Source organism: Plectropomus leopardus, chromosome 2, assembly GCF_026936395.1.
Source record: "Plectropomus leopardus strain MGB_pleo_1.0 chromosome 2, ASM2693639v1, whole genome shotgun sequence".
NCBI classification, from domain to species: domain Eukaryota; kingdom Metazoa; phylum Chordata; class Actinopteri; order Perciformes; family Serranidae; genus Plectropomus; species Plectropomus leopardus.
This window is the reverse complement of record NC_142177.1, coordinates 31,776,668-31,794,999: the sequence shown is the minus strand read 5'-3', so window position 1 is coordinate 31,794,999 and position 18,332 is coordinate 31,776,668. Positions and strand designations below refer to the sequence as shown.

The 18,332-nt window shown below is 37.1% G+C and overlaps 3 protein-coding genes and 1 long non-coding RNA gene across 5 annotated transcripts in view; 3 read left to right on the top strand and 1 right to left on the bottom strand.

Annotated features, from left to right (window-relative positions):
- tulp1b (TUB like protein 1b) overlaps positions 1-15,398 on the bottom strand; it is a 58,593-nt gene extending 43,195 nt beyond the window's left edge. For both annotated transcript variants that reach the window (XM_088091026.1, XM_088091028.1), the window contains exons 1-3: positions 15,109-15,398; positions 14,918-15,013; positions 22-134 (exon numbers count right to left, since the gene is read on the bottom strand). The gene's annotated coding sequence lies outside the window, so the exon portion shown is untranslated. The remainder of the gene's footprint in view (positions 1-21; positions 135-14,917; positions 15,014-15,108) is intronic.
- On the top strand, positions 5,416-9,515 carry LOC121959385 (adenosine receptor A1). Its single transcript, XM_042508678.2, has 2 exons — positions 5,416-6,304; positions 8,541-9,515. The coding sequence occupies exons 1-2, from the start codon at positions 5,949-5,951 to the stop codon at positions 9,181-9,183; spliced, it is 999 nt and encodes a 332-aa protein (XP_042364612.1). The 5' UTR covers positions 5,416-5,948; the 3' UTR covers positions 9,184-9,515.
- LOC148190245 (uncharacterized) lies at positions 10,148-12,762 on the top strand. Its single transcript, XR_015775346.1, has 2 exons — positions 10,148-10,586; positions 12,191-12,762. It is a non-coding gene; the product is annotated as an uncharacterized LOC148190245 (long non-coding RNA).
- rplp2a (ribosomal protein, large P2a) lies at positions 14,671-17,073 on the top strand. Its single transcript, XM_042508683.2, has 5 exons — positions 14,671-14,820; positions 16,269-16,392; positions 16,493-16,541; positions 16,633-16,731; positions 16,945-17,073. Exons 2-5 carry the CDS (start codon positions 16,270-16,272, stop codon positions 17,019-17,021), a joined length of 348 nt encoding a protein of 115 aa, XP_042364617.1. The 5' UTR covers positions 14,671-14,820; position 16,269; the 3' UTR covers positions 17,022-17,073.
- Positions 17,074-18,332: the final 1,259 nt, after the last annotated feature.

Here is an 18,332-nt window from a genome sequence, read left to right as displayed (position 1 = left end):
GTTAAATTATATCGGACTCACCAGTTTGTAGCCATGTCTGCAGAGCACAGGACACAAGTCTCCTAAGTAGTCCTCAATTAACTGCGTCTCCATGTCTTCATCGGTCTGTTATGTCCTCAAACGGTTTCCAAAAACTGAAGAAAAAAAACGACTGTTAAAAGAGTTTTTCTCACGTATTTTACTCTCCTACATCTCCATGAATGACATTAAGCATCCATGGCTCAACAGGTGGGCAGGTGGCCTGACGTGACGTCACGCTGGTGCACATGTAGGGGGCGGGGCCATGTATATGAGGCTCCATCTCCATTGATTTAAACGGTGTTAACATATTTGACAAGAAATGTAACAATAGACATACAAGTCATTTTTTGTTTCAAAAATAAAAATAAAATCGCCCTAAGAGGATTTTGTTTTTTTAAAACTCACAATTTTAAGAGACTAATTGGCAAAAAATGCCTTTGCCTTCTACATTTTGTATTCCTAACAAAGTAAAAAAAAAAATCATTTCAAAATTTTGCATAAAATCTATCCAGTAAAATTGTATAGTTCCCAGGTATGCACATTTGGAAAACTTTTTTTTTTCTGTGGCCAGGCTGATAAAACTTTATTAAAGTGTAAAATAACAATGAACTTTTTGATCTAATCTAAGTTCTAATGTTAGTGTTTTTAATAACTGTAACATCACACATGATTTTACCATCAAAGATATAATTTTTTATGATGATGATACAAGTAACATAGATTTATAAAGGGAAATTCTTTATCCATAAACAAAAATGTTTAGGTTCACACCCCTCTTATCTTTTCTTGATTGACTTCAACTCAATGTTTTCCTCTCTTCCTCTCACAAATAATTAAAAAAACAACAGATTTTTTGACTGTTACAAAAACTTATTTAGCAAAAATCCCTGATGTGACATGAATATGAATACATTTTGTTTACTTGCTCTTGCTTCTTTCCATGTCTATTCTATTCTTTTCCATATTTTTATTGGTTTATGCATTGATATTATTTATCATTATTTATCATGTATATGATGCATTTATTTATCCATAAAAATATAGTATTGGCTCCCAAAATAAGGGCTAGGTGTGTGCCATTGAAGTACGTGTTTACTCTTTTGCATTAAATTTTCTTAACACAGCTTCACAGTGTCACCGTATAATCTATTCTTATGAATCCAGTTCCTGTTTGATTTATGTGACAAAACAGAATAGCAACTTGTTAAAAGATGCAACGGTTAAATATTCAAATTCATAACTGGAGAGAAACACAACAAACAAACAGCAGCTATCTTGTTACAGCCATTAACTGCTGCTGTAGAGGGAGTTAGTCTGTTAATATTCAAAGCCACTCCCTGATTTATTTCTAATTTTCCGCTCCATTCAGCGTATTAATTTGAACACTCATATCCATTTGGAAAACTGCTGAGATTGACCGATTAATATAGACACAAACAGAGACAGTACAGCCGTGGAGTCATTATGTCAGAGTGAAATAAATTCTGCATTAAGCCGGGATGTTGGGTGAGGATGTTGAGAATAATTTTGTTAATTGGAACCGGTAATAGAAGCTTCACTGTCATGTCATCCCTGTGGCACATGCGCAAGCAGATCCCTGCAAGCCCATAATCAAATTCATTACTTCTGTTTATAGATAATGATATGTTGTGTGGTGAAACCAGAGGGAATCTTCTGTAGAGGAATATCAGTGGAGGAAATTATCATGCGTACATGGAAATTAATGATTGCATATGGGGCACATGTCTAATGTCTTACTTTTTAAATTACCCGTATAATTGCGTGATATGCTGAAACCATACAAGAGTCAACAGTCTACAGCATGTTTCATGTGCACTTGCAATACTCTGCAATAATTCAACTGTGCAATACTCTGGCATTAATACTGCATTTATACTGTACATTTCAACTAATCTTATTTAATTTTAATTCATACTATTCTTGAATTGATATTATACAAACTTATAAATTCCATTTCTCAGCATTTTTATTTACGCTTGGGTTGATATTGTGGTCATATCCACATATCTGTAACCTACATTTTTTTCATTTCTATTTTCTATATACATATTTTGTTATACATTGAACTGTAATGGTATGACACACATATTATACATAATGCCATGTTTCTATTTCAATTTTTCCAATAATTTCTCTATGCATTGTACACAATATTGTATGCATGGGCGAATTACAAGGCAATGGGTCCCGGGCACAGATATGCAAAATGCCCCACCACCCCTCCTTTTTTGTCTCTTTGCAGTTCTGTTGCATCTCGTTCTCATATGCTCAGTACTTCCCAAACCTCTCTTCAAAGCCAAAATCCAATATAATGTTGTTTTTAGCGAAAATGTATGTGTGTGGAAAGTACTGAATATCCAGCAGAATAAATGAGACTTCTACTGCACGAGTGTTGTGAGAGCTTGTAAACAGATGTTTTGGAATAGTTTTGCTGTTGTTAACTGTGGTCCCCAATCAATAAATCATTATGCTTACCATAGTTTTCTTCACAAATCCAAGGTAACACAGCATGTATAATTAATACAAATTGTCATTTTGTGGGTCTTTAATTGTTAATATATAACCACAAAAGAGATTTTTTTAATATAACTCCAAGAGGGGAAAAAATAAACAAACTGCAAGGACGAAATAGGCGAACAATAAAAGTGCAATAATGACAGTAATCCATAATTTTCTTAGTTCTTAAATGCTTAACCAATATGTTTGATGCATACTGCAGTATTTTTTAAATCTACAGTTATCTCTAGAAGTGATAATGAATAGAGGCTCCCACTTGAGCTAATGAAGGCACGTGGCATGAGAGAGTCCACATAAAACTGATTCAGTGTCAGCTCATAAACACTAATGCATGGACCAGAGCCTGAGATCATACAGGCAATGTCCCAAAGCAACAGCCTGAGTCATCGCTTTCTTTACAAAAGTAGATCTGACTGAATATATTTGCAGGCAGACATTGAATTTGCTTCCTCAAGCAACTGAAGACCATCTCATTGATTGCTTACTCAGTGATACTTGCTGCCAAACTCGTTTCATTCTCTGACAGACAATTAGATTAAGTTTTTATAAGTAATTGAACTTTTGGATCTAATTCCTACCTGCAGTTTACCCCTGCAGAGTCCAAGGTGGGTTGGACTTAAATTATCTGAGAACAAAATAAATGATATGAGATAAAAATTTTAAAAAGTATTAAAGCATTTTCAATAAGCACCTTTTTCAAAGTGAAGGTAAAAAACCACAACTGCTCATAAATGACAAAAGAAGAACAGGTTTTTGCAGCACACATACTGAATTTCAGCCAATAAATGAAATATATATGAATAAAATGAGCAAAGAGAAACAGAGAAAGCCAGCTGTTTTTGTTGGGGGGGGGGGGTATTGCTGTATCTCCAGGTCTAACACGTGGGTGTTTTTTTTACTGAGATAGTGCAATGAAAAGAGGTTGCTCTTTATCATGACGTCAAGACCTCAAAAAGGAGGTATTTTATGTGAAAACATGATCTGTATCTAAGCATGACTAAGTGTTTTTTGTGGCTAGACCTAACTACAGGTTAACCACAGCACTGTTGAAACATGAAGTTTAAATGTATGTAATGTTAAATGTCTTTCTCGCTCTCATTGATGTTGCATAATTAAGGTGGATCATCACCGTTAAGACAGAGAGAGACTTGAATTCTAACAAAAGTTTACCCTCATGACATTGGCTAAATGCAATGAACTGGATCCAACAATCAAAACAACAATTAAATATTTATGTAATTGGTGCATTAAAACCCTCACTCAGAGCACTGAAGTGCACAGATTCCTTCCTTTTGAAGAAGTGGTTTGCCATTTGGAAAATACTCTGATAAAATTAGATGAGAGGATTAACAACACTCATCGCTGTCCATCAAATATATGACTCCAGCTATTGAGTGGTTAGCTTAGCTTAGCATACTGTAAAGACTGGGAGCTAGCAGCTAACCTGGCTCTTTCCAAAGGTAACAAAATCTGCAGATACTCCGACCATTAAAGCTCACTGATTATCAACTTATATCTTAAGTTAATTGGTAAAAAAACAAAAGTTTCAAAATGGTAAGTTGTCGTTTTCAGGAGGTGCTCTGGCCAGAATGATTTTTGGCTGGAGGCGGTGATTTTCTAGAACCATGTTATCACCACAAGTTAGACTGATGCTGGATTAATGAAAGATAAGAAAGTCAGATATTCATCACAGTTCAATTTCCTAAGAAAACTAACAACGTGATTTCCTCCCTACTGGGTCGGCAGTTAGGCTTAGGTAGCAAAACTACTTTTTTTATGGTTTGAACGAAAGATTGCGGACATCCCTAAAAAACACCCATCTTTACAAAGTAGCAGCAGATGTTGCTAAAAACACAGCCAGCTTTGAGCAGCACACACACAAAGTGGTAAAGGAGTCGTTGGTTAGATTTAGGAAACTAAACCTGGTTATGATTAGGAAAATATTGTAGATGTTGCTATAAAATACACCGAACTTTGAACAGGATGAACAGAGCAGTAAAGGGATTGGAGGTGAGATTTATGCAACTAAACTTCGAGAGGATTGTGAATGTTTCTAAAAACAAAAAAATAAAAACAACACCTGGCTTTAAGCGCCACAAATGCTGTGGTAAAGGTGTCAGTGGTTAGCATTAGTCAACTAAACTTGGTTATGATTTGGAAAAGATTGCAGATGTTGCAAAAAATATATTTAAAAAACACCCAACTTTGAGCTGCACAAACAGTGCGATGGTTAGGTTTAGGCAACTGAACCACTTAGTTATGGTTAGAACAAAAGATTGCAGACATTAATTTAAAAATCACCCATCTTTGGGTGGCATGATGTAATGATAAGAAAGAAGCTGGCGGTTAGGTCTAGCCAACAAAACAATTTGGTTATGTTTAGGAAAAGATCCTGGATGACGCTAAAAAACAGCCAGCATTAACGAGCACAAGCACTGCAACTGGTGTTATTTGTAGGTCTCAAGCACCAGCCTCCTGGGTCAGAGTACAGTGTTTGCTCCTGTTGATGTTGTTGTGTTTGTCACTATAATGACGCCAGAGACACTGCCAGAGTGGTGTATGGTGATGCCCTTGCAGTGAAGTGAGACCCCCCTTTTCCAGGAGATACAAACATATTTTTGACAAGGATCATTTACATTTGGTTAATAAAGATAGATTAGATGTTTTTAGATGTGACTAACATGAGCTATGACTATGATGACATTTTGCAGTTAAAAAAAAAAAAAGTCAGCGTCTCAGTGCTGTCTGATTTACTCACTATAATGTCAACTCTTTCTCCAGCATATCTTTGGCAGTTTTATCTCACGTACATGCTGATACTGTTGAAGTTGTACTGAGATCACATCAGCTCTAATGCTCATCAATCTTTGGTTGAGAGCTCATTATTGCTATTATTAAAATCCTTATCGAAATTCATCCTTCCAGTTATTACATAAGCGCCTCTCAAAAGACATGCACGCACGCACACACAGACATAAATGTGAGCAAAACTACTGCTGCAGGGTGCTGCAGAAAGAAAAGTCCCTCCCCCCGATATTATGACCAGTTTCTACAGAGAAGTGAGAGAGTGACTAGGAGTGAGAGAGCGAGAGAGAGAGAGAGGGGGGGAGTAAGGATGTAGAAGAGTGGTGATGCACTAGTATCCAGTCCTGTGTAAAGCTTGGACAACATGCTGAGGATGAATCACTCAACATCTCTTCAGGAGCACCAGGGCTACTTGTTGTGTAAATGTGACAAAGAGAAAAAGTGCTCTTCTTTTAGTTAGATAGCAAACATGCTGGAAGAAGCAAAACCCAGAGTAGAGGAAAGAAGTTTCAATAAAAAAAAATTGATTTTCTTTCATTTTTAAAATTTTAGTCAAGGTAAGCGAGATTTGTAAAAAAGCAAAAATGTCTTCTTCTCCTGGGATTAAGCGTCGGGAACATGTGGACATGCTGTACATCTCCATAGAGACAGCTATAGCCCTGGCCTCTGTGATGGGGAATGTGCTGGTGGTTCTGGCTGTGTGTGTGAACCGGGCTCTCCGTAACACCACCTTCTGCTTCATTGTGTCTCTGGCTGTGGCTGATATCGCCGTGGGGGTTTTGGTCATCCCTCTGGCTATTATCATCAGTCTGGGATTTAACACTCAGTTCTACACCTGCCTCTTCCTCTCCTGCCTGCTGGTGATCATCACCCAGAGCTCCATCCTTTCCCTGCTGGCCATCGCCATCGACCGATATCTGCGAGTCAAGATTCCCACCAAGTGAGGAACTTTTGTAAAACCAAATGGTCATAATTTCATTTGAAAAGTTCTCTCTGGATTTAGACTGGATTTTAAAAATGTAGAGATTTGTTTAGTTGAGACTGCATGGGATGATTAATTTTGAGACAACACTGTTTAGAAAACAATTACAGTATTGATATCCTTACTGACAGTCTATTTGCTGTAACAATAATAAAATATTCATAACTGGGAACAATAGGAACTGATGTCAGCATAATCACTGAATGGTTGTGGTTACCTGTCCCAGTCCATTGCAGCTTTCTGAAAAGACTAATTTAAGTGCTGTTCATTCACAAGGCTGATTTCACTCAAAGATACTTACTGCATCAAGCAGCATCAATCCCCCATACAAATTAAATTAAGTCATGTAACTTTAATTAATATTACCTTAAACTGCTAAATTGTCTTAAAGGTTCGGTGGGTAGGATTTAGGGGGATATAATAGCAAATATGACAATCAGACTCGAATCATCAGTTAGAGACTCTCAGTCGATATCTTTAAGTTGAGCAATCGTTTTTTTCTGTGTAGTGTACTTCTGGGAATGTTTTGGTCCCCAGATTTTGCTGTGGAGTGAGTGCTCTTGACTTTAAAACTATTCTTTGCAGTTGCGGACATGCAGGCAGCGGCACAGAGAGAGAGACCGCACCATAAAGTGAAGAAGTGTATTTACAGCTTACAGCAAGTTGCAGCTTTTCTTTATGTTTAGTGTCAGCAAAAAATGTTATTGCGCATTTGTGACCTGCCATTAGCACCGTCAACTTGTTTACTATGTGACGTTAATTCAGCTGTTATGCTGAATGTCCCATAGAGCCTGTTCAGGCTTTAAAACATTGTATTTAAAAAAAAAAGCCCCAGAATTGTCGAATACTCATATTGAACTGCCAAATCTGACTCAACTGACATAATTCTGAGTCAGGTACAGCCCTAATAATCACCTGACAACAAGAAACATTTTTGTTTGTTATCTTTGAATAAGCCATGTACATGTGCAAAAGGGGGAGGGTCCTCATCTGTGGAGACTGCCATGTTGCACCACCATGTTTACACGGTAGCCCAGAAAGGACAAACCAAATTCAGTCTCTTCTTATTTTTACATTGGCCACAATAGTTAGCAGCACTTCTGTAATGAGAGCACTGGAAAGCCACACATTTTAGAATGTGAAACTGCTTTATTCAGTGTTTTTACCTGTTTAAATCACTGGGTTCATTTGTTTTGGAGAGGAGGAAACCTAATTCTGCTCCTAGTAGAAACCTCCAGAAGATCTGGATCTTAAGTTATCAGAAAAAAATCTGTGAGCACACATTAGCAGGGGCTAGTTTAGCTCCCCATCTCTGACAGGAAAAACAGCCCAGCCAGACATGTAAAAGGCAAACTAGATTCTCTGTGCAACACATCCACCTCATACTCTGTAAATATCATCATTCCTGTCAAATAAAAGAAAAATGTAAATTCAGTTCAGAAATACTCATTTGTAATGGAAAACTGCATAATTCAGTGTTTTTAATCAGTTTTAATAACTTTATCCATTTGTTTTGGAGAGATGGGGACCTCTGCTGAAAATTTGGCTCCTGGTAAAAACCTGCTGAACAACAAACACTGAAGGAATTCTAACCGGGAGAAGTTTCAGTTGCAATGTGCAGTCCTCACCACTTAATAACACTAAATCCCCCTAACTCTTACACACTGTGCCATTAAATTGCTCTCAAAACCAACAAATTCATCTTTAAATTTCTGATAATCCATAATCTCTAAAGCTGTAGTATTTTAGAAGAACAAACAATCATAGTCAGAGTAAAAGTCTCTTTTTATTGCTCTTAGCATCAGAGAGCTAAATGTGGGCTTTTAGCCTCAGGGAGTCAATCAAGAGGACGAGGTTCTCAGTGTTGATGCCTGACGTGGTACTATATATCGTTGTCTAGTTTAATGTAAATCAATGGGCTGGACATCAAAAGCTTTTAAGCAAATGAAAATGTCCCTGTCTGCCTAAATAACTGACATATGCACAGTTTGTTAAAGGATTTTGGCAGTCGCCCATACTAGTTTTTGTTTATCAGCTGGATCCAAATGTCAGAGGCTGGCAGTTGAGAAAAACGATCCTGAACAATAAATCTATGGACTGGCATTTGTTCAGAGAAATTCAGAAGCACAGTATATATATATATATATATGCATTTAAGTGATTAAAAGAACTTGTTTGTTTTCCACTGACTCAGGTACAGCACCATAGTGACCCAGAGGCGGGCGTATGTGGCAGTCTGTCTGTGTTGGATCCTCTCTTTCCTCACTGGATTGGTTCCAATGATTGGATGGAATAACCTCAACGTTCAAAGAAACCTCAGCAGCACCAGCGACATCGTCTGTGAATTCACCGCTGTCATGAGGATGGACTACATGGTTTACTTTAATTTCTTTGGCTGGGTGGTGGTACCGCTGTCCATAATGATAGGTCTGTATGCAGAGATCTTTAGGGTGATCCGGCGACAACTTAACAAGCGTGCTGAGGCCACATGTGACGGAGACAGAGACAGGTACTATCGGAAGGAGCTGAAACTGGCGAAATCACTGGCGTTGGTGGTCTTCCTCTTTGCTGTGTGTTGGCTGCCAATACACATCATGAACTGCATCATCTTCTTCTGCCCGAAGTGTTCCATACCCAAGTTTGCCATGTATGTTGGCATTTTCATGTCCCATGTGAACTCAGCACTCAACCCGATGGTTTATGCATTCAGGATAAAGCGGTTCCGCATCACACTGATCCAGCTCGCTCGTCGATGCATGTTATGTAAACCCACAACGCCAACCCCATGCCCCACCAGTACGCCAGCCCTGACGGAGAAAGTGGATGTAAACTTGTAACAAAGAACTGCACTGCAACGATGACACTTGTGGGATTGGTCGATACTTGGAATATCAATCCATCAACAAACCAAAGCGATACACTTCACTGAGTCACGGACAAGTAGCCAACATATCTGAAATATTCATTTTTCTTTGACACTAGATTTTTAAAAAATGAGCCCACAATCAAGAGAAAAATATCACCATCAACCTGCATTATGTAATTTTCCTTGATTGATTCATATTGAATTATATGTCAACATAAGTGATGCAAAAAAACATGTCATGTTCAAAAAGCTTGTTGGTAAATTCACCAGAAATAAACATGCATTGCTTAGTCATTTGATATGCTTATGTTTGTTGGTTTTTTTTGTGGTTGATATATTTAAATCTGGACCAAGGAGGTTGAGTGACTGACCAACAGACCAACATAGCTGTGTGAAGCTGTGCAACAAAATTAGATCAGAACGATTATCAAACACCTACATCGAATCTTTGCGTAGTCACATCAAAGCCAAGTCTGAATGGGAAGATTTATTGGATGAGATCAATAAAGAGTACAGTGTGTTCTGAAATTTTATGTTTCATGGGAAACCATTCAATAAACAGAGACCAGAGGAGGCCGTGCCTGGAATGCAAATTACCAATAAAGTCACTAAACCAAATGGAACAAAACTCTGGCAACATCAGAGCAATGCAGTCATTAGTCTTTATCACAGGATGCAGGCATCTCTTCGGCTAATTCAGCTAGTTTCGGCCATATTTCACGAGCTGTCGCAGGGTGTTGAAAAGCCTCTGAAGCATTTGAGTAAATTACCCAAAGAGCATTATGCTGAAGTGATTTATTTCGACTCTAAAGCTAAAGCTTCTGCTAAAGCTGTGCCATTTCTGCTTTGTCATCAGTTTCACTTTCGCCTGGTTTCGCTCCATGTCACAATACTGCACTTCCACTATCAAAACTTACAAGAAAAAAGGGGTCTAATCTGGTCTAGAATGCATGTTTAAATGTTGTTTGTTAAGTATTTTTGTCTTTATTTACCCTTCTCATATTGATGTACATTCACCTGGCAGGTATGCTACACCCACCTGAAACTGCTAAATAGTTTCATGAGAACATGTCATCATCTGAAGCCTTTACTCTCTGTCTGTCTCTGTCCCTCCTTCACAATACGTCTTTTACCATCTGTCACCTTTATCCTGATGAGGGATTTGAAACTGCTGAGCATTGTCTAATCCCCAGCGCCTGTCTTAGTGCTGCAGAACCACCTGGCATTTACCACCTCCGCACCACACAGTCCTGTGGTCGGTGGCCTATCGAATGCTGAAAGGGCACAAACATGGTGTAGGAGAGGAGACAAAAAGCCAAGATATTCAATTTGGTGCGCGCATCTTATCTTCATCCTAAACTTATCGTCTTTGAGGTAAGACCCTGCACATTCACTCTGAAATAGCTGCAAAGTAAAGATTTGTGAAGCTTAATATGATCTTAACCTCATGAGACTCAATAATTGGTTTGAGTATTTCTCCTAGCTATTTTGGATAAGTAGGACCTGATAAGTATTTAAAAAACTAAGGATTGTCTTTTAGCAGTAAGTCGTTTTTAAGAGGAAAAAAAAGCCCTCATATAGGGATTGGGTTTATTTTAAATTGTGTCCAATAAAGTATAAAACTGTTATTTTAATGCCTGAAAATGGTTGTGCAAAAGCAAAATTGCAAGCAAAGCAACACATGTTCAATGTTCTGTAACTCTTAGGGTTAGGAGTCACTGTTTAAGTCTAAAACTGTTCAGAACTGTTCATTTCAGCGCCTAAACATGGCTGAGCACAACCAAAATCACAAATAATGCAAACTCCATATTAAGAGAGTCATTTTTGTCTGTACTGCCTTATTTCCCAAAGCACAAGAAACCCACAAACACCTGCTAACATCTGGCTTTTTAATGCAATTAGAAAGTGTACAATCAGCAGTCACATCCAGGTTAAATTATTCTGCAGTAGACATGGGTATTTATCGCCTCCAGCTCTGATGAGAACCGAACACTAGGGTGAACACGCTAATTTTAGCTCCTTAACCGGCGAGAAGCATGTACGCAGCGCCTTTAATTACCTGTCTCCGCCTAAGCAGTGCTCAAACATCGATTAAAATTAGTCTGCACTGAGTTTGAAAATGAGACTGAAAATGTAAGAGATACAAAAAGACCATCGTAAAGTTTTCACAGGCCTCTGTCCATGCTGCTTTCTACCATCTACCTTTTCTCCGGTCCGTCCGTGATGTTGAACATGACACATAAAAAAAAAACCACACACACACACACACACACACACACACACACACACACACACACACACACACACACACGGAAAGGCACATAGGTCCACTGAAGAGCCGTGTACACAGCTCTTCTTTACTGGCAATGGGAAAGCAGTCTATAACCTATTCTGGTTTAAAATACATGCATGCACACGGTTATTTTACACGTATAAGAACAATTTGTCACACCTAATTGACAAATAAGTCTTAGCCGAAAAAGTTTTCTAGCTTCTGGGTTTACCTCTGTGGTATGCCACACATTGTTACATTGTTTCTCTCAGCCTGAGAAGAGTTTGCAAATCTAAAACCACAATGGCTCAAACATTCATAAAAGAAAGATTCCTAACTGACCTGGTTTGAAGATCAAGGTGTCCTGTCAACAGTGTTATAGATGCCTCTTTTACAATTTTTTCAATGCGAAAACGCTTTCTTGGCCTCAGGGTTTTTTTTGCCACCAAGTGACCATTGGGAAAAAATTGTTGCAACGCTGAGCAGCCCTGCTGGGAGCCTGTTGCTACCACTAAGTGTCACATAAAAGTGTCTTTGAACCAGGACAACAGGTCCAAGTTTAGCAGAATGAGGCATAAGGTGCAGCCACCCCAAAAATCAATGCCCTCATATGAAGCGATGGGGTTTGCAGGAGGTTAAGTCTTCAAAATTAATACTTTTATCATTTTAATATTCTCAAACAACTAAAGGAAACTTTTATTTGCAGCATAAAACACACACAGTAAAATGGCCAACACCGATGAAGCAGAGGGAGGCCAAGACATGGAAGCCCCAGAGGAAGAGCTGGATGAAGAAGAGGCCGCTTTACTACACTTTAGTAAATACTGCGAAGCCAGGCGTGCACTACCTTGGGAGCAGTGGACCTTCAGAGAAAAGGCAAACTACTATATGGACCGCATCTTCCTTGGTATCTTGGTCATTTTTTTGCTCATGATACTGGGAGAAACTGTCTATAAATTTTGGTATGTGACAAATGTGAAGAAGATTGCAGAGTTTGTGTCAGATTCAGTGGTCTTTCTGTTTGACTGGCTCTTCAGCCAGCAGAGACAGGAGGAGCTGTTGGAGCTGTAGATCGATAATAGAGGGGGTGATCACTGGATTGTGTTATGATTTTTTAATATTCTTTTCTACAATGTTTTCGGCACATGTGGTAATACAAATGCCCAGGAAAGAATCAATTTACAGCTACATGTTAACTAGAGAAAAGGCTATGCATTAGTGATTTCTGAATTATAATTGATGGTGTATTGATGGAAATAAATAATGAATGCAACTGAATTGTTGTTGTGTCATACAATATACCTCACACAAGCTTTGTCACGTCTTTAACTACTAATCATTGTCCAACTGTCGTTTTATTGTCAATAAAAGGTCATTTAGTTTTAAAGTTGGTATCATATAGTAGAATATATAGCATGATCTAAATTCAAAGCCCTTTAAGAGACAGTTTAGGGGTAAGTGTCAGATTGTAAACGGCTAAACTGAACTCTGACAAGATCAGCTGCATCTACCTGTTTATTCAAGTACTGCACAGTTTTGTGGTAGTTGTACTTAACATGATATTTTCCATTATATGCTACTTGAAACTCTATTTAGGAGGAACAGATTAGTTTTTGCTCTGTTACATTTGTTGGACACTTAGCCTATAGTTACTTATCAGTTACTTTGAACGTAACCCAATTGTTATACAACATAATGTCTATTTTGTCCAGTTCTAACATTACAATGCTAAAGAAATGCAACAATTATATTAATCCAATATTGTGAAATAATACTCTAAAAGGGACCATTCTGCTACTAATTAGATATTTTGATACTTTTAGTACATTTTACTTATGATACATCCACATTTCTGATGAAACTGACAAATATTGGATTTTTACTTTGCTACAGGAGTGTTTTATTTAACAACAAATACAGAGTGCTGATTAAATGAAAATGTTCAATCAATCAAGAAAAAATGAAGAAAAGTAGGGAGGGAAAAGACAGAAAAAAGGAAACAAATCACATATACTACTATAGAATCACTTGCAGTGGAGGAATATAACTAAGTAGCTACAAGAACTCAAGTAGAAGTACTAATATTTTATTTAACTATTTTCTTTTAATAGCACTTTATAGTATTTTTACTCAACTACATTCAAGAGGAAAATGTACATTTTACTCCACTTTAATTATCTGACAGCTTTAGTGCATTAAAAAGGAGAATTTTGGAATATAAAAGATATTACGAGTTGATGCTTTGTTATAAATAAAACTACCCAAAAATGTATATAGGTACAGCAGAAATGATCAATTATGGATTAGTCAATTGAAAGAAAATTGAGTGCCAACAATACCGCTACTTATGACATTCTCATGCAAAAATAGGAACATTTTATGCTTCTAGCTTCTTACATGTGAGGATAAACCTTTTAAAAATGTCTTATTTCTTTCATTATTTTTTTAAAGTTTTTTTTCCACATTGAGTACTTTAAATACTCTAAGCACATTTCTTTCATTATACTGACATGGTATTTTGGTTACATTTTCAATGCAGGCCTTTTTCTTGTAACTAGGTATTTTTACAGTGTGGTGTTGGTAACTTAATTTAAATGGATCTGAATAATTCCTTCACCACTGCACACTTTTATTATACAGTTTTTAATGCATGTATTCACATCAGATTTTTCTATTGCTTTGTTTTAAAAAATACTGAGGAAACACTGATCAAAATAATGAAAAAAGATGACAAAATAAAATATCAACATTGCTACTAATCATTGACCTACCCCAGACTGTGATAATCAACAACAACAAAATATCATTAAGTATATGAAAAATAACCACTTTTTGTGTTTTTTTTTTCATTTAAAAAACAGTGGCATCATGTAAACAAACTGGTATTTCAGGGGTTAAAATCTTGAAAATGTATATATATTTGATAGTTATTATCAGGACTGATGTTGGTTGACAAATGCAATGCAGTGGAAGTTAAATATTTATATAGTATTTAAACAGCACTTTTTAACGGGGTACATTTTTTGTACCAAATGTGTTATTATTCAGATAATTGAAACTGTGCATGAGGGTTAAGAATACTATTTAACAGTGTAATTGGAAGTGTTAAGGAAGTTGTAATTTATATGTTAAACACACAGAGTGGTATTAAACTATGGGATAAATGTGACAGATTTATTTCATTCACCATTTGATCTGAATGTGACGTAGACGTCTGTCATCCAAACGGACCAATGAAATCGGCGCATTCCACTATTCTACAGTTTCCGGTACCTCCTCCTTCCTCTTTTCCGGATTTTCTAGCGTGACCAACGTTTCGTGTCTATTTAGACTTAAGTAAGTAAAATATGAATAAACTAAACTGTGTTTGGCGATTTCATATTGTTTCGCTGTATAGTTAATGTGTTATGTAGTCGAGGGCTGAGTGTAATACCTGGAAAATGCGGCGTTTTAGTTGTAGAAGCTGCTGACACAAATGGAGGCTGTTGTTGTAGGAAAAACACAGTCCGCCATGCTGTCTCTGTCAGCGCTAAAACACATGGATCACAGTTGTTAGGTTTGACTCTGCAGGAGAAGTAGAAAGTGCAGCTCAAAAACAGTGAAATACAAACAGTTAACACCGACCTTTGATCAGTTGCTCGGTGTCCGTGTGTGATTAAAGTCCGTTCAGTGAGACTTCAGCTAACGGTGGCTAAGCTAACATCAAACTGGGCTCCTCCTTTAGCACGTTGACTCACTCAGAGAGGAAACTACAGTATTTAGGCCAATTATGGCTTTCTGGTGTGGCTTGTTATTTTTGTTTAATACTTAAAAATGTTTACTAAATGAACGTACACCACGACGTTGTCACTTGATAGACTTAGTTAAAAATAAACCCACCAAATGTGGACAGGATGGCGTCCAGCCTCCCGGTGGTGATACCGAGCACTGAAGTGCGACTCATGGGTGGACTCTAATTATATGATTAACTCCATCTGGGTCCCTTAAAAACAAGAGCAATTTGCACTATTTCAAGAATTATTCTGTATATGATAACAGTTGCTTCGCGCATTTTACCACAATTAGAAGTTAAAGTGAATAGTAAATCACCACGTTTATTTGCAAGAATTTAAAATAAATGAATATTCCTGGTTTTCTTAGTCTTCCATGTTCGACAAATAAAATCTAATGAGGTTTGTGCTGTTGATCAGACAAAACAAGCAATCTAAATACTTGTCCACTATGGCTTTGGGAAATTATTTTTGTGCATTTTGTATTGAAAACAATTCATTCAACAAACAATCAGCATATCAGTTGATTAAAAGTTAATCCTTTGTTGCAGAAAAATTCTCTAAGAATTATTGTCACAATAAATCATTTGAAATTGTCAGTGACAAATGCCCATCACAATTTACTAGTTAACAAATTCACTCTGCTTGTTTTGTCTAATTAAAAGTCTAAAACCCAAAGATAATGAGAATAATTTAAGACCATTTTCATCTGTTTAAAGATGACTTCAAAATCAGGAATTAGGAGATGTTTGGTAATTCAGCACGAAAAATTGCAATAAATTTTATGACAATGTATTGACAATTTAACCTCTAAAATATAGAATAGGCAATTAAAGACATGGGTGAAATTAACTAAAGCAAGATTTTTAGTTATAGTTGGTCACTTTTAACTTTAAAAGAAAAGAATTGATGACAAAGTTCCAGCAGATTTCCACTAAACGCCTGCAGACTTGACGTCAGAGTTACACTCAAATCATTCACCTGTCACTCTGTGTTTCTCCTCTGTCACTGCAGAATGCGTTACGTGGCCGCTTACCTCCTAGCTGTGCTCGGTGGAAACACCAGCCCCTCTGCAAAGGACATCAAGGCCATCTTGGGCAGCGTGGGAATTGAGGCCGATGACGAACGCTTAAACAAGGTAAGCCCTGTAACACAATATCATGCAATTATAAAAACTTTTCAGATTTTGTTTTTCCGTTTTAGATGCTGTCTGGCTAAAAATCTCATTTTCTCTGCAGGTCATTAGTGAGCTGAATGGAAAAGACATCAATGAAGTCATGAACTCAGGTAAAGGCCTCTCAGTGAAAATACATTTGAAGATTTCAAGATGTCAAACATGAAAGATGGCTAAAAAATTGCGTATTTCTTTTGTCCACAGGCCTCTCTAAGTTAGCCTCCGTACCAGCAGGCGGTGCTGTAGCAGCTCCTGCTGCTGCTGCTGGTGGTGCCGGTGGAGCTGGGGCTGCGCCTGCTGCTGGTATGAATTTACTACTCAGTTTCAGCTTTAACTGACACAAGTTTAAAGTTTCTGTAGGATTGTTTTATTTGATAGCAGTGAAAATACTATGATGACCTCACAAATGAATCTGTGGTCACATTTAGCACCCTTAAAACAAACTTATCTATATAGTGCTGCTAAATATTCTCGCTTGCTGTTGTCTTAACTTTTTTTTTTCCGTCTCGTTTCCAGCGGAAGAGAAAAAGGAAGAGAAGAAAGAGGAATCAGAAGAGTCGGACGAAGACATGGGCTTTGGACTTTTTGATTAATCTGCCCTCTCTGTGTGTAAAAAGCAATAAAAATGTAAAAGGTTTACACTCATGACATTGTCTCTTTGTCCTTTTTAATTAGCCTTAAATCACTAATGACTGTGCAAAGGCTCCCAAAGACTTTAGCGTTCGGGCTTCCGGAAATAAAATGTCTGGCTTCCAAGACTCGATGATGAAAGTTATTTTGTTGCCGGCTAAAAATAGTCCAGACTGTGTTACACATCATCATTTGGCAATCCTGCGCCTGCATGTGGTCAGTCTATGCTGCTCTTGGTCAGATAGCTGAAACCACATAATGGCTCCGGCTTAGACAAACCGTGATACACCGATAACGCAGAGACGGCGCCATCACCACAACTAAAAACAGTATAGGAAGCTTTATTTGTGTTAGATTTCTTTTTTTGTTGGTGTTGTTAGTGAGCAGCAGAGAAACTGTTTCTTTAAAACTTTTTATCTGTAATAAATTTATGTTAAAGACCACAACTCATATTATCTGGTAACACAGTTCACAGATTGATTCTTATTTCCTGACAAAGTAACAGAATGGAGTTGTAAAATTTTTGAAGCTATTGAGAAACTGATGTGAAACAGGAACTTCACAAAGTGAAAGAGGTCAAGAAGATGGCAATGCTCCTGATTAAGCAACAACTTCTGTAAACTTCAATATATAAATTTCTCAAATTTAAAAAAAGTTAATAACATTAATAATGTCTGCCGTCCAGTTGCCTGGTATCGTGTCTGCAGGGACACCTCAGGGCAGAGCGGTCACTAATCTTTTTAATCACACCTCTGCTTCCCTGCTATGATCAGCCAACAGTCTGCGGTAAAATAATAATTATTATTATAAGAAACTTAACTTATATTTTATACCATAAAATGCAATTAAGTGTTTTCAAGAGAAATAAATTAATAATACAAGTTTGTAAAGACGGAGCTACATAGAGAAAACAATAAAATGAATCTGAAAAGAGATAATAAAAAGTATGGTACTTGCAATAAAAACATGATAACAAAATAACAGAAAAACCATAGACACTAAGATATAAAAACCCATTCAGATAAGTATGAAACATATAAAAGAAATAGAAAATAGTAACAATGTAAGGAAAAGCAAATTGTAATTAACTAAAAGCAAGATCATAAAGTAAACTTGGGCTGCAAAACCATCAAGTTACTGGACTTATCTGTGATTTGTTCCAAAACATTCATGCAAATCAAAAGAAAGCTGCTTTATTTTGCTTTTTATAATTATTTCTTTTGGTACATAAAGCAAGCCAGCGCTAAACATCATTAAAGAGCTGTTTGGAACAC

What these genes read in the sequence shown, in the direction of transcription:
- rplp2a (XM_042508683.2), top strand. Translation starts at nt 16,270, where the DNA reads ATGCGTTACGTGGCCGCTTACCTCCTAGCTGTGCTCGGTGGAAACACC. An exon ending in CAATGAAGTCATGAACTCAG is followed by an intron (nt 16,542 to 16,632) that starts GTAAAGGCCTCT and finishes TTTTGTCCACAG; the next exon opens with GCCTCTCTAAGTTAGCCTCC. An exon ending in TGGGGCTGCGCCTGCTGCTG is followed by an intron (nt 16,732 to 16,944) that starts GTATGAATTTAC and finishes TCTCGTTTCCAG; the next exon opens with CGGAAGAGAAAAAGGAAGAG.
- LOC121959385 (XM_042508678.2), top strand. Translation starts at nt 5,949, where the DNA reads ATGTCTTCTTCTCCTGGGATTAAGCGTCGGGAACATGTGGACATGCTG. An exon ending in CGAGTCAAGATTCCCACCAA is followed by an intron (nt 6,305 to 8,540) that starts GTGAGGAACTTT and finishes CCACTGACTCAG; the next exon opens with GTACAGCACCATAGTGACCC.